This window comes from Cynocephalus volans, chromosome X (genome assembly GCF_027409185.1).
Source record: "Cynocephalus volans isolate mCynVol1 chromosome X, mCynVol1.pri, whole genome shotgun sequence".
Classification (NCBI taxonomy): Eukaryota; Metazoa; Chordata; class Mammalia; order Dermoptera; family Cynocephalidae; genus Cynocephalus; species Cynocephalus volans.
The window spans coordinates 79,949,704-79,961,667 of NC_084478.1; the positions used below are offsets into that span (position 1 = coordinate 79,949,704).

The following is an 11,964-nucleotide window of genomic DNA, read 5'->3' on the forward strand; positions in this document are numbered from 1 at the left end:
CAGTAATCACAGAAATGCAAATTAAAGCAAGGTAAAATTTTCACCCATCAGATTGGCAAAGGTTAAAAAGATTAACAAAACCTCAAATTCGGCAAGATATACAAAAGAGGCACTCTTGTGTACTCTTGAGCACAAATTATTGCAACTTTTCTGGAAGGAAAGCAGTTTGACAATATATATCAAAATCTTAAATATGTGTACCCTATCACCAAACAATTGCCCTTCTAGGAATTTTCCAAAAGAAAAAATTAGGAAAATGTGCAAAGACAGATCAACAGAAACGTTCACTGAAGCCACCTAAATGTAATTGTAAGCCACTTAAATGTTCACCGATAGTGGACTAGTTATATAACTTGTGATACATTACTACCATATAGTGGAATGCGTATACAGCCTAAAAACTTTGCTGTGAAAACAATCTATGGTTATAAAACTAGGGAAATGCCTATATCCTACCGTTGAGTTTCAAAGAGAAAACTCTTTGAGTTTACAGAGAACGTATACACTTAGGTAAAACTGGATGCATATTTGAACAAAAATGTCTGGAACAGTGTTTACCAAATGTCAGCAATATTTATCCTTGAGTGCTGGGTTTAGGAAGAATTTTTACTTCTTTCTATTTTTCAGTATTTTTAAATTTTCTACAATGAACACACATTTTTATCATTAGGGAAAAAAAGAGAACTATTTTCATAAATAAAATCCACAGGAAGATGGAGTTTTTATCTGATAGGCTTGTATTTTCTCAATAAAGTATGAGGCAAAGTCAAAAGCAGAGAGTAGGAGGGAGAGATTCAAAGAATGTGAATAAGGTAGAAATGAATTGTTTCAGAGAGCAGAGGAATTGAGAGAAAAGGAGCATTTTCACCCTTTGGGGGCCTAATTGAGGTTGATGATCATTAACCTGCCCAGTCATTTGATTGTCTCCAACAATCCTAAACTGCACAAGTTAAGGTATGAAGATGAATGTTTGGATTCCTCCAGGGGATGAATGGGAACTCTGGAGTATTGCCTAGAGAGTTAAAGGTATTTGCAGAAGAGTAATAATGATAATAAATTCAGGAATTTAAGTGGGAAAGGGAGCAAGCAAAGATTGCAGGAGACTGATGAAAAGAGAGAAAGTGTGTGTGGGAGGGGGGGGTCAGTGAATTAGAGGTTTCATGAGGTCAAAGAATTCTTGTACTTGAGCAAGTGAGCTGGGGAAGCTTGGGAAGTTGTGGACAGAGAACTTGATTTTTTTTAAGTTTTATTTTATTTTTAATTGACAAATAATAATTGTATATATTTATGGGATTTAATGTGATGTTTCAATACATGTATACATGTGGAATAATCCAATCAGGATAATTAGCATATCTATCACTTCATATATTTATCATTCCTTCATGGTGAGAACACTTAAAATCCTCTGTTTTAGCTATTTTGAAATATACAGTGCATTATTAACTATAGTCACCTTGCTGTGAAATAAAACACTAGAACTTATTCCTCCGATCTAACTGCAACTTTGTACCGGTTGATCAACATCTCCCCTTTTCCCATCCTCCTCCCACCAGCCTCTGGCAACCCCTATTCTCCTCTCTACTTCTATGAGTTAGACTTTTTTAGATTACAAATGAGATCATACAGTATTTGTCTCTCTATGCCTGGCTTATTTCACTTAACATAATGTCCTCTAGGTTCATCAATGTTGTGGCAAGTGACAGAATTTCCTGGGAGGTTTTTTTTGGTGGTTTTTTGGTGGCTGGCTGGTACAGGGATCAAACCCTGGACTTTGATGTTATCAGCACCATGCTCTAACCAACTGAGCTAACCGGCTAGCCCCTATTACCTGCTTTTTTAAGGCTGAATAGTAGTTCATTGTGTATATATACCAGTTTTTAATCCATTCATCTGTTGATATGCTTCCGTATCCTGGCTATTGTGAATAATGCTGCAATGAACATGGGAGTGCAGATATCTCTTCAGTATATTGATTTCAATTCCTTTGGGTATACACCCAGTGGTGGGATTGCTGTATCACATGGTAATTCTATTTTTAGTTTTTTGAGAAATTTCTATACTGTTTTCCAAAATAGCTGTACTAACTTACAATACCACCAACAGTATATGTGTTCCTTTTTCTCCACATCCTCAACCCCTGTTATCTTTCATCTTTTCGATAATTGCCAATTAACAGATGTGAGGTGATATCTCACTGTGGTTTTGATTTGCATTTCTCTGATGATTAGAGTTGTTGAGCATTTTTTTAGAGTTGTTGGCCATTTGTATGTCTTCTTTTGAGAAATGTCTGTTAAAGTCTTTTGACCATTTTTAAATCAGATTATTTGTTTTCTTGTTATTGAGTACTTTGCATTTCTTGTATGTTTTGGATATTAGCCCCTTATCCAATGTATGATTTGCAAATATTTTCTCCCAATCCATGGGTTCTCTCTTTATTGTTTCCTTTGCTGTGCAGAAGCTTTCTAGTTTGGCGCAATTCCATTTGTCTATTTTGGCATTCATTGCCAGTGATTTGGGAGTCACGACCAAGAAATCTCTGCCCAGACCAATGTCATAGAGATTTTCCCCTGTGTTTTCTTCTAGTACTTTTATAGTCTCCAGTCTTATGATTAAGTCTTTATTACATTTTGAGTTGATTCTTGTATAAGAGGTAAGATGAGTCCATTTTCGTTCTTCTGTATGTGGATATCCAGTTTTCCAAACACCATTTATTGAAGAGACTGTCCTTTCCCCATTGTGTGTTCTTGGCACCTTTGGCAAAAATCATCGACCATAGATGTGAGGGTTGATGTGTCTGTTTTTATGCCAGTACCATGCTGTTTTTATTACTATAGCTTTGTAGTGTGTGTGTGTGTGTGCGCGTGCGTGTGCATGTGTTTGGTAGCTGGCAGATACTGGGATCTGAACCCTTGACCTTGGTATCATATATTTTGAAATCTGATCGTGTGATGCCTCCAGCTTTGTTCTTTTTGTTCAGCATTGCTTTGGCTATTTGGGGTCTTTGTGGAGAATTTGATGTTTGAATTAGTACTATCAGAGGCCTACACTCTGGCAAGATCTAGGGTATAAGTAGGTGACTAGGTAGCTCAGGTAGAACTCTTTGAACCAAATTACAGAACCACTCCTTCCCTCCTTCACATTTTAACACTCACATTCACACACTTCTTGCCATTCAACTGCAGGCCCCAGAATTAATGGCCTTCAAGAGTCTCACTGGAACCTACCTTTCCTGCCTTATTTTTCCACTTCACCCCTTCAAAATCCTAGGCTCTGGACAAATTGAATTATAAGCTTTCCCATCTTTTCACTTTTGTGCACAAGGTTCCCTCCTCCTGGGATGCTCTTCTCCCCAATTTCTGAAATTACACATTTTACCTGTTCATTTTACCTCAGCTTAAAAGCTTTGACCTCCATGAAGACTTCTCAGAACCTACCACAACTCTCTCACATGATTTCTCATGGTACTTCATGCATACCTCTCTTAGGATCCTTATTATTTCATGCTTTGTGTCTTTGTACTTATTTGGGTCAATTTTATCTCTGTCTCCTTGAAGAGATTAAGACTAAACCATGCCTAACGCAAATTTCTACTTTATCTTCAAGCATAGTTCCTTGACAGATTATTCACTTTTAACTACACGAATGTTTCCTAAGTGTGGTATGTGTGTTTATTTTAGGTGTTGCACAGCCAAACATTTTTTAATAGTTGTATATTTATTTTAATGTGTATTAGAAAAATACTTTGTCTTGCATTTATTATAGTGGTAAATTTTTTTTTTTAAATAAGTGCATTTAAGCTTTTGAAAAGTGAGTTTTTTGGGCCTTTTTTAATACTCAATACAGGAATCACACAAGTAGAGAAAAATTCATGAAGGTTATACTCAGATGTCTCAAGTCTGGGAAACACTGCACTGAATGAAAAATGGAATAGAGAACTGAATCACAGAACCACTGCCTCCTTCACAAGTGATTTATTTAAACAGCAGTACCAGGATTTATTAGCTCTATTGACTCTCTTCTGTAAGCATATGAAGGCAAGAATCACCCATCTTTGAAAAAACAAAAACTCTCCCTCAACTCCCTCCAGCTACTGCCTGAAATGCTAGTGTATAGGCCCCGTGTCCACTTCCTCATCCTCAGTTCACTCAACCCATTGCAATATGGCTTCCACCCCCACCACCAAGGTCTTGAAATGATCAGCTGCTCTTGTGATGATCAATTCCATCCGAATTGACAAAACCAATGAATCCTGTTCTGTCCTTATCTTATTTAACTTGGTTCTCCAGGCAGCATTTGGCATTGTCAACTGTTCCTGAAAAGCTCTTTCCTCCCTAGACTTCCACAGCACTCTCCTGTCTCTTCAGTCCATCTCCTTCACTGAGTCCTCCTCCTCCGTCTATCCCTTAAACGTTAAGTTTCCTTAATCTTTTGCTAATGATAATTATAAGAGGAATGGAAAAAGTAATGTTTGCACCTGGTAAAAAATTGAAAAAGTACAAAAGAAAAACCAGATGTTAAAAGTTTCTTACATATTTTTCCAGTGAAAAAATTGTGTATAAATACGTCCTCTTTTTTTGTTCTTTCACAAATATTCTGCACCTTGGGTTTTGTTTCATTTTGTTTTTACTTAACAGAGTATCTTGGAGATCTTTCCATATCTCCTATTGGCACATACAATTCTATCTCATTTTTTTAATGGCTGCGTAAGTATTCCACTGAATTAATGTATTGTAACTTATTTAATTAGTTCCTTGCTGATGCACAGTAGGTAGTTTTCAAGTCTTATACGATTATTGTCACAGTAAACATCCTTATACATATGTAAATTTAAAAAATCCTATAAGTGGAATTGTCAGATCAAAAGGAATGTTTTTGCTTTGTTTTGCTTTTTGTTGGCTACCTGGTAAAGGGATCTGAACCCTTGACCTTGGTGTTATAACACTGTGCTCTAACCAACTGAGCTAACCAGCCAGTCGAGGAATGTGTAATTCTTTTTCTTCTTTTTTAAAATTTATTTATGCATTTACTTTGGCAGCTGGCTGGTTTGGGGATCCAAACCCTTGGCCTTGATGTTATATCACACTCTAACCAAGTGAACTAACCAGCCAGCCCTAAATTTATTTATTTTTTAATTGACACATATTGATTATCCATATTTATAGGGTAGTTATATTTCAATACACGTATGCAATGTGATGATCAAATCAGGGTAATTAGAATATTCATCATTGCAAAACTTTATTTCCTTGTGGTGACAGCATGAGCTCCTCTCCTAGCCATTGAGAACATACAATTACTGTTATAGATTCGTTTTTAATTCTTATATCAACTTGCCCTCCACAAAAATAACAAGAATGTATATAGCCCTATCATGCATGAAACTGCCTGTTTGCCTTTGCTTTTGCCAATGCCAAGTCATTTAAATTTGTTTTGCCAGTCTATAAGAACTGAGATCTCAGTTATTTTGATTTGCATTTCTTTAACAAGTGAGGTAGAGCATTTTCTCTCATATTTCTTGTTTTAAGTTTTTTCTAAAAACTACATCCTTTACTCATTTTTCTATCAGGTTGTTCATCTCTTATTAATCTGTATAGAGGTCTTTGTGTATAAAGGAAATTATACAATTTGCACTGCAAAATTTTTTTCTTCTGATTTAGTTTATTTTGCCCCAAGGCAATCTTTAACCCCACACAGCTTCCATCACATACTATACGTCCTGAGCTGATGACTCCTAAATCTGTAACTCTAGCCCAGATCTCTATCCTAGCTCCAAGTTCCAGTTGTTAGCTACCTATCTTCACCTGTATGAAGTTAAACTCATATGTACGTTGATAAACATAACTGGAACTGAATTTTTCTTTCTGCAAATATTCTCTTCCTCTTATGCTCCCTCTATCTCGACTAATGATTTGATCATTCACCCATAAATCTATGTCATCCACTTCTTTCTTACTTCCTATGTCCAACTGGACCAAAAACCCTGAAATATTTTGCCCAAATGACTACAATGCCCTCCTAATTACTACTAGCAATATTGCAAAGCAGTTAAAGAGCAGAGGCTGCATAGTCAGACAAAACTAAGTTTGTATCCTGGCCCTTACCTTTCCAAGTTTGATGACCTAGAGCATATTTCTTACCTAAAACTTGTTTTCTCATCTACTTCATAGGGTTATTGAAAGAACTAAACGAGATTGTATGGAGTAACTGGCATATACTCAATAAATAGTAGCTATTACTGTATCTCCCTGCTCTAGCTTCCCCTACTCTCTTCCAAGCCATCTTCCTTACTGCTGCCAGACTAATCCAACCATCCCCCTGCTTGGAATCCTTCAGTGACTCCCCACCCCATCCCTCCACACACACACCATTTATAACATCTTAATTCCTTAAGGTATACTAGGTTATGTATATGGTCTCTTATCTTTCACCACAACCCCATATACACTACCCTCCAGCCAAATTAAACTGTATGCCATGAGTCAAATACAATCTTTTTGATACTTCCATGGTTTCCTGCACACGGTTCACTGACAGTCAAGCCCTCCCCTCAGTCCACTTCATAAGTACTCCATACTCAGGTCAAGAGTATCCTTTGTGCTTCCCGGGCACTCAGCACTGCCCTGGTACAAATCACACTATTTTGTAGTCATGTTTACCTGCTTTCTCCCCCACTAGATTGTGAGTTCCTTGAGGGCAAGGACTATGTTTTATTCATGTTTGTATCCCCAGCACCCAGCACAGGGCCCTACCATTTTTTAGGTGCTTCAGGTTTGTTGAATAAATGGATGAATTAATAGTTCTTGGTCTGAGCACAGGTCGGACCTTTGTTCCCCAGCTATTTCTGCAGCTATCAGTATTCATATATACAGTCTTTTACCAAACCCAACTGTCCACCCCTCCTTCCAGCAGTGAATTGCTATTGCCCAAGCAGTCACAAAGGACAATAGTCTCAGTATAGGCCTTAACCAATGCCAGTGTTGAGATCAGAGTTCACCCCTAAGCCCCAGAGACAAGTATTGCTGTCTATTTATCCAGAACCTAACCTTTAGTGTAGTGAGGGGAAAACATATCTCAGGATCATTCCTTTAAGTGTGACTAGACTTGATGGCTGCTTACACCACCCTCCTCAAACCCTGAATAAACACAAAGTACACACAGGCACAACAGATATTTTATGGTGACTGGAGAAAAAACAAAGGACACTTCTCTTAAGCTCTCCACCCTTAAAATCAGGATCTACATCATCTTTATCAGGCAAAGAACAGGATAGTTTTTTTTTTTTCTTTTAATAATGATTTTTTAAAAGCCAGTAAGCAGCTACAGAGACCATTCAAAAGTAGACAAGTTTTAAAAAAAAAGTAGAAGAGAAAAAGCAAAAACATATCCTTCACTGCACAATAAATACAGAACTCTATTAGTATCCCCAGCAACATCATAAGAGAAGGCTAGCTCTCCCTGGGGCCAAGAGTACTCTCCATTATGGTGCAGGGGTACCAGACAGTATTCAATTGTGATGATGTCAAATTGAATGGGTACAAGGACTGCTGAGATCAAGGTCTACAGTTTTGGCCCTAAACCTGGATGGGGGTTGGTCACTCTTAACCTCTTCCAGGCTGTGCTGGATCCCATAGCTGAAGTAGATGACAAACCCTAGTGAGGAAAGATAGCTGTGAGGTGGGGAAGCAGTGACCTGTAAAGGCTTAATAGGTCTCCTACTCGAGACCAAGAGGGAAAGAACAAGAGGGAAAAGAGTTGGGATAGGACACCCAAGAGGCCTGTTCTTCCCAAGTAAGATACCTACCAATCAGCATCCAGACCCCAAATCGGGCCCAGGTACCAGCTGTCATCTGCATCATAAGGTAAACATTCACAAAGATGCTCATTATTGGGAGGAGAGGCAAAGCAGGCACCTGAAAATGAAGTAAAATCTTCTTTGTGCATACCACAGGGTGACCTAGAAAGAAATCCCTATCCTACCCAGGCCAGAAAAAGAAGAGTCTAACCCCTACTCACGCTCTGTGTTTCAGTAGCCACTCATTTAGCATACCTTATATGGGACTCCAAGAATGCACAGAGCTTGGGGAAATGGAACTTTTGGGTCAGAGAAGTCTTTGGCCTAGATACCTCCTATATCTTCCCTTTCATGTCCAATTAAAGAATACCTATGAACTTTATTAGACTTCAAGATATCTGGAGCCTATTCTCCCAAGATGAGTTGGTAGGGGGAAAGAGAGAGGTCATTTACCTTAAAGTGAAGGGGAGCAGAGTTCTGTGGCTGTCTCCAGATGACCCCAATGATTCCAGTAATGAGCATCAGGAGCAACACAACCACTGCAATCCACACTGGGTCTCCAGAAAGCAGTGGAATTGACCAGTGGGTCAGCACCAAGCAAAGGACAGTCAGCAGTAGAGCTTCAAAGGTCAAGTTGAGAGATATCAAAACCACCTCAAGATCAACATGCTAAGATGTTAGGCACCACATTCCAAAAAGGGACACCCTCTCGCTCTAGCTCTTCCTCAGCCATCAAATGCTACACACTTCCACCCCATCGTGATGACCTCAGAACCACCCCAGAGAAAAATTCCACTGCTCACCAAGCAGTGAGGAACAAACATAGACAACTTGGCCAGAGAGTGGAGTGGGAATGGAGTGGAGTGGCCAAAATAGTCCCTGTAGAGTCAGCCTCTCTGCTTTAGGTATCTTCTCCTCCTGCACCTCCACTTCATCTTCCCCAGTGTTCACCTCCTGGTCAGGCTGATACCTGAGGCAAGAGTAAGAAGGCAGTATTAAGAACAAACCTTAACCACTTTAACATCTTCTCCCAGGCATCTTAACCTTCTTCAGCACCACTAAGGGTAGAAAATCTTTTTGGCAGGGAGGGATACCCAGATTCCTCGAGGAAAAGTCGGGTTGATGAAGGCAGAGGAGGAAGGAGGAGCAGATCCCCATCATTCCTCATCCAAGAATGAAAACCCAAATCACAGTATGCAGAGGAAGAGTCTCACCTGAGGATGAGAACACAAGTAGACACCAGGGAGTACGCAAGCAGGGTCCCAATTGACATGAGGTCCACAAGATCAGTGAGTTCAAAGAGGAATGCCATGAATGCTAAAATTGATGGGCAGAAAACAAAAGAGAAGGGAATAGCAAAGTTAAAGGAGTTCATAAAACAACTGGGGGAAGGGGAAAGATGATTTTTTCACCTGCGATAATGCCAGCAACCACAGTGGCCATGATGGGTGTGTGTGTGCCAGTGTGGATCCGGGCAAGGACACGAAACAGGAGGCCATCCTCTGCCATTGCGTAGATCACCCGAGGCATGGGGAACATAGAGCCCAAGAGGCTGGAGAGGAGAATGCCCAGAGTGGCATGAGTTGACTGGGATCTCGTTTCCCAAGGCTGTGTGTTTAAGGAGTCTCTACCTTCCCCTCACAGCCCTTTTTAAGGGGTACTCTCTGGGACTGAATGCTATAACCTGAGACTCTTGACAACAGAGGAAAACAAATATTTGACACTGACCTGGTAGATAGAGCACAGAGGGAGCCAACAGCCACAACATAGTGTGCAGGGGCCCATCCAACATAAAGAAATGCCTCAGGCAAAGGGCTCTCAGGCCGAAGCTGGTAGTAAGGCATCATGAGGGTGAGTGCGGAAGAGACACCAAAATACGCCAAAAAGCAGATGAACAGTGAGATCACAATGCCTATAGGGATGGAACGCTGGGGATTCTGGGCCTCTTCCCCTGCAGGAAGGGGCACAAAGTTTGGAACCAGGCAAGTAGGCTTACTCCTCTACCACCCCCCAATCTGCATGCAGCCTGAGCACACACTGTGCCCAAGCCCCAGACAAAATGGAAATGACTATGTTACCAGTGGTTGCAATACAGTCGAAACCAACAAATGCATAGAAACAGGTGGCTGCTCCACGGAGAATCCCCTTGAAACCGAAAGGCACAAATCCTCCAGAGCCCAGAGGGCCCAAGCTATAGTGGAAGAAGGGATGGAGAAGGTAAGGATGTGTTCGGCCAATTCTGTACCTTTCCTCTAATTTAAAGCTAGGTGTTCAAGGCCCAGCCTCCCATCCTTCCCCACCCCCATCCAGAATCCCTCAGCACAGATGAGCCCCTACTTCCCATCATGTTCCCAGCTCTACAGCTCCTAAGAGTGACTCTCTAACCTATAGGTGTCATTGAGTCCAGCCATGGCAAAGTCATAGTCCTCTTGTGTGAGCTTCCAGTTGTGCAGGTCCCCCTTAATGAAGCCAGAGATGATGACAAAACAGAGAACCAAGAGGTTCACCCCTGTGAACACTTTGGTGACCAGGGCCGACTCACTAGCCCCCAGAGCCAGCAATCCTGTGGAAGAAATGCATTTAGGACCCTGAGAAAGTCCCCAGTCTAAGCTTTGTTTCCCTGCTTCTATGTGGCAGACTGTTCCTTCCCAGATTCTCTTCTTCCCCACCATTATCACCTCCACTAAGCCCTTCTCAGAACCAGCCCCCATCCTTACCTCTAGCCCTGGGCCTAGCCCCTCCTAACCCCACCCCATCATCATATCCTGCCCCTTGCCTCACCAGTGAGCAGCAACACAAGGCCCATAGCAAAGAAATCTGGATATTCTGCAAGGACATGGGGCACATGCAGTGATATGGTCCCTTGCAGAGTCTGAGAGATGTGGTTCCCAAACAGGTTGTCAAAAGCAGACCTCCAAGCCCGGGCCACACTGGCCGTACCTGGTGGAGCAGAGGGAGAAACATGGAGTCAAGTTCTCTCCTTCCCCCACACCAGTATCACACAAATACCTGCATTTTCACCTATTCTTACATTTTAAAACCCAAAACCAGTCACTTAATTAAGGAAACCACGTCAGAGGTGAGTGGAATGAACAATTTCTTCACACCTTCAACCCTCCCAAACCCCCAAAACACATACTTTTACGGGTATTGAGGTTCTGTGAATAATAAATAATACTTCAGCTTCACCATTCCACCCAGATTTCTTAACTCAAAGCCCCTCCCGCTGGCTGTGCAGTTCCCTCCCATCCCCACCACCTCACCTATGACATAGGAGAGGATGAGGTTCCAGCCAGTAGTGAAGGCCCAGAGTTCACCCACAGTGACATAGCTGTAGAGATATGCAGAACCAGAACGGGGAACCCGGGCACCAAACTCCGCATAGCACAGCCCAGCCAACACAGAAGACAGAGCAGCCACCAAAAAGCAGATCACAATGGATGGTCCTGCTTTATCTTTGGCCACCTCGCCAGCCAGGACATACACGCCTGCACCCAATGTGCTGCCCACACCCAGGGCTACTAAATCCAGAGTGCTCAGGCACCTGGCAAGGCGAGTCTGAGCCATGCCTGGCTCCAGTGTACGTCTGCGTACCAGCTTTTGACCAAATCGGCGAAATGCCTTCCACAGCATTCTAGCTGGAATTGAAGAGGATGCTAGGATCTGGTGAAAAACAAGACAAAAGCCCTTCAGTAGGGCTCATTACACCTAAGCTCTAAAAGTGAATTACAAGACCCACTTCACCAAGCAAAGGCACTATGGAGGAACGGGGAGGAGGATACTGAAGGGACAAAGGGAAGTCACTCTACCTCTAAGCTGTTTCTTCATATACAAGTAGGAACTACAGTACCTCACAAGGTTTTTGGAAGGACTAATTTCGGAAAAGGCATGTGAAAGCCTCCTATATTACAGTGGCTGGCACCTAGTAAGAGCTCAGTCAATATTAGGTCTCTTCTTTCTCTGGCCAGGAACTTAAGAGTTTATCCTAGACCCCAACCCAGGAACCCTGAAACCTAGTGAGTCTGTTTTCCCGCCTGTGGCTCCTTGGGATTAAACAGAATTCAACCCAGGAGAAGCCAGCAACCCCAGGGAAAGACCCTTTCTCACACCCAATATCCACGTTTCCTTTCAGTGCTGGCCCCCAGGGCTTCAAATAGAAATGGCCCCCA

At 41.7% G+C, this 11,964-nt stretch overlaps 1 protein-coding gene across 1 annotated transcript; it reads right to left on the bottom strand.

The window, feature by feature from the left end:
• Nucleotides 1–7,522: 7,522 nt before the first annotated feature.
• SLC7A3 (solute carrier family 7 member 3) lies at nt 7,523–11,428 on the bottom strand. Its single transcript, XM_063084038.1, has 11 exons — nt 11,059–11,428; nt 10,577–10,735; nt 10,181–10,358; nt 9,874–9,986; nt 9,524–9,746; nt 9,208–9,347; nt 9,010–9,112; nt 8,599–8,765; nt 8,249–8,415; nt 7,805–7,913; nt 7,523–7,653 (listed from the first exon to the last, which is right to left on the bottom strand). The coding sequence occupies exons 1-11, from the start codon at nt 11,426–11,428 to the stop codon at nt 7,523–7,525; spliced, it is 1,860 nt and encodes a 619-aa protein (XP_062940108.1).
• Between the last annotated feature and the right edge of the window lie 536 nt (nt 11,429–11,964).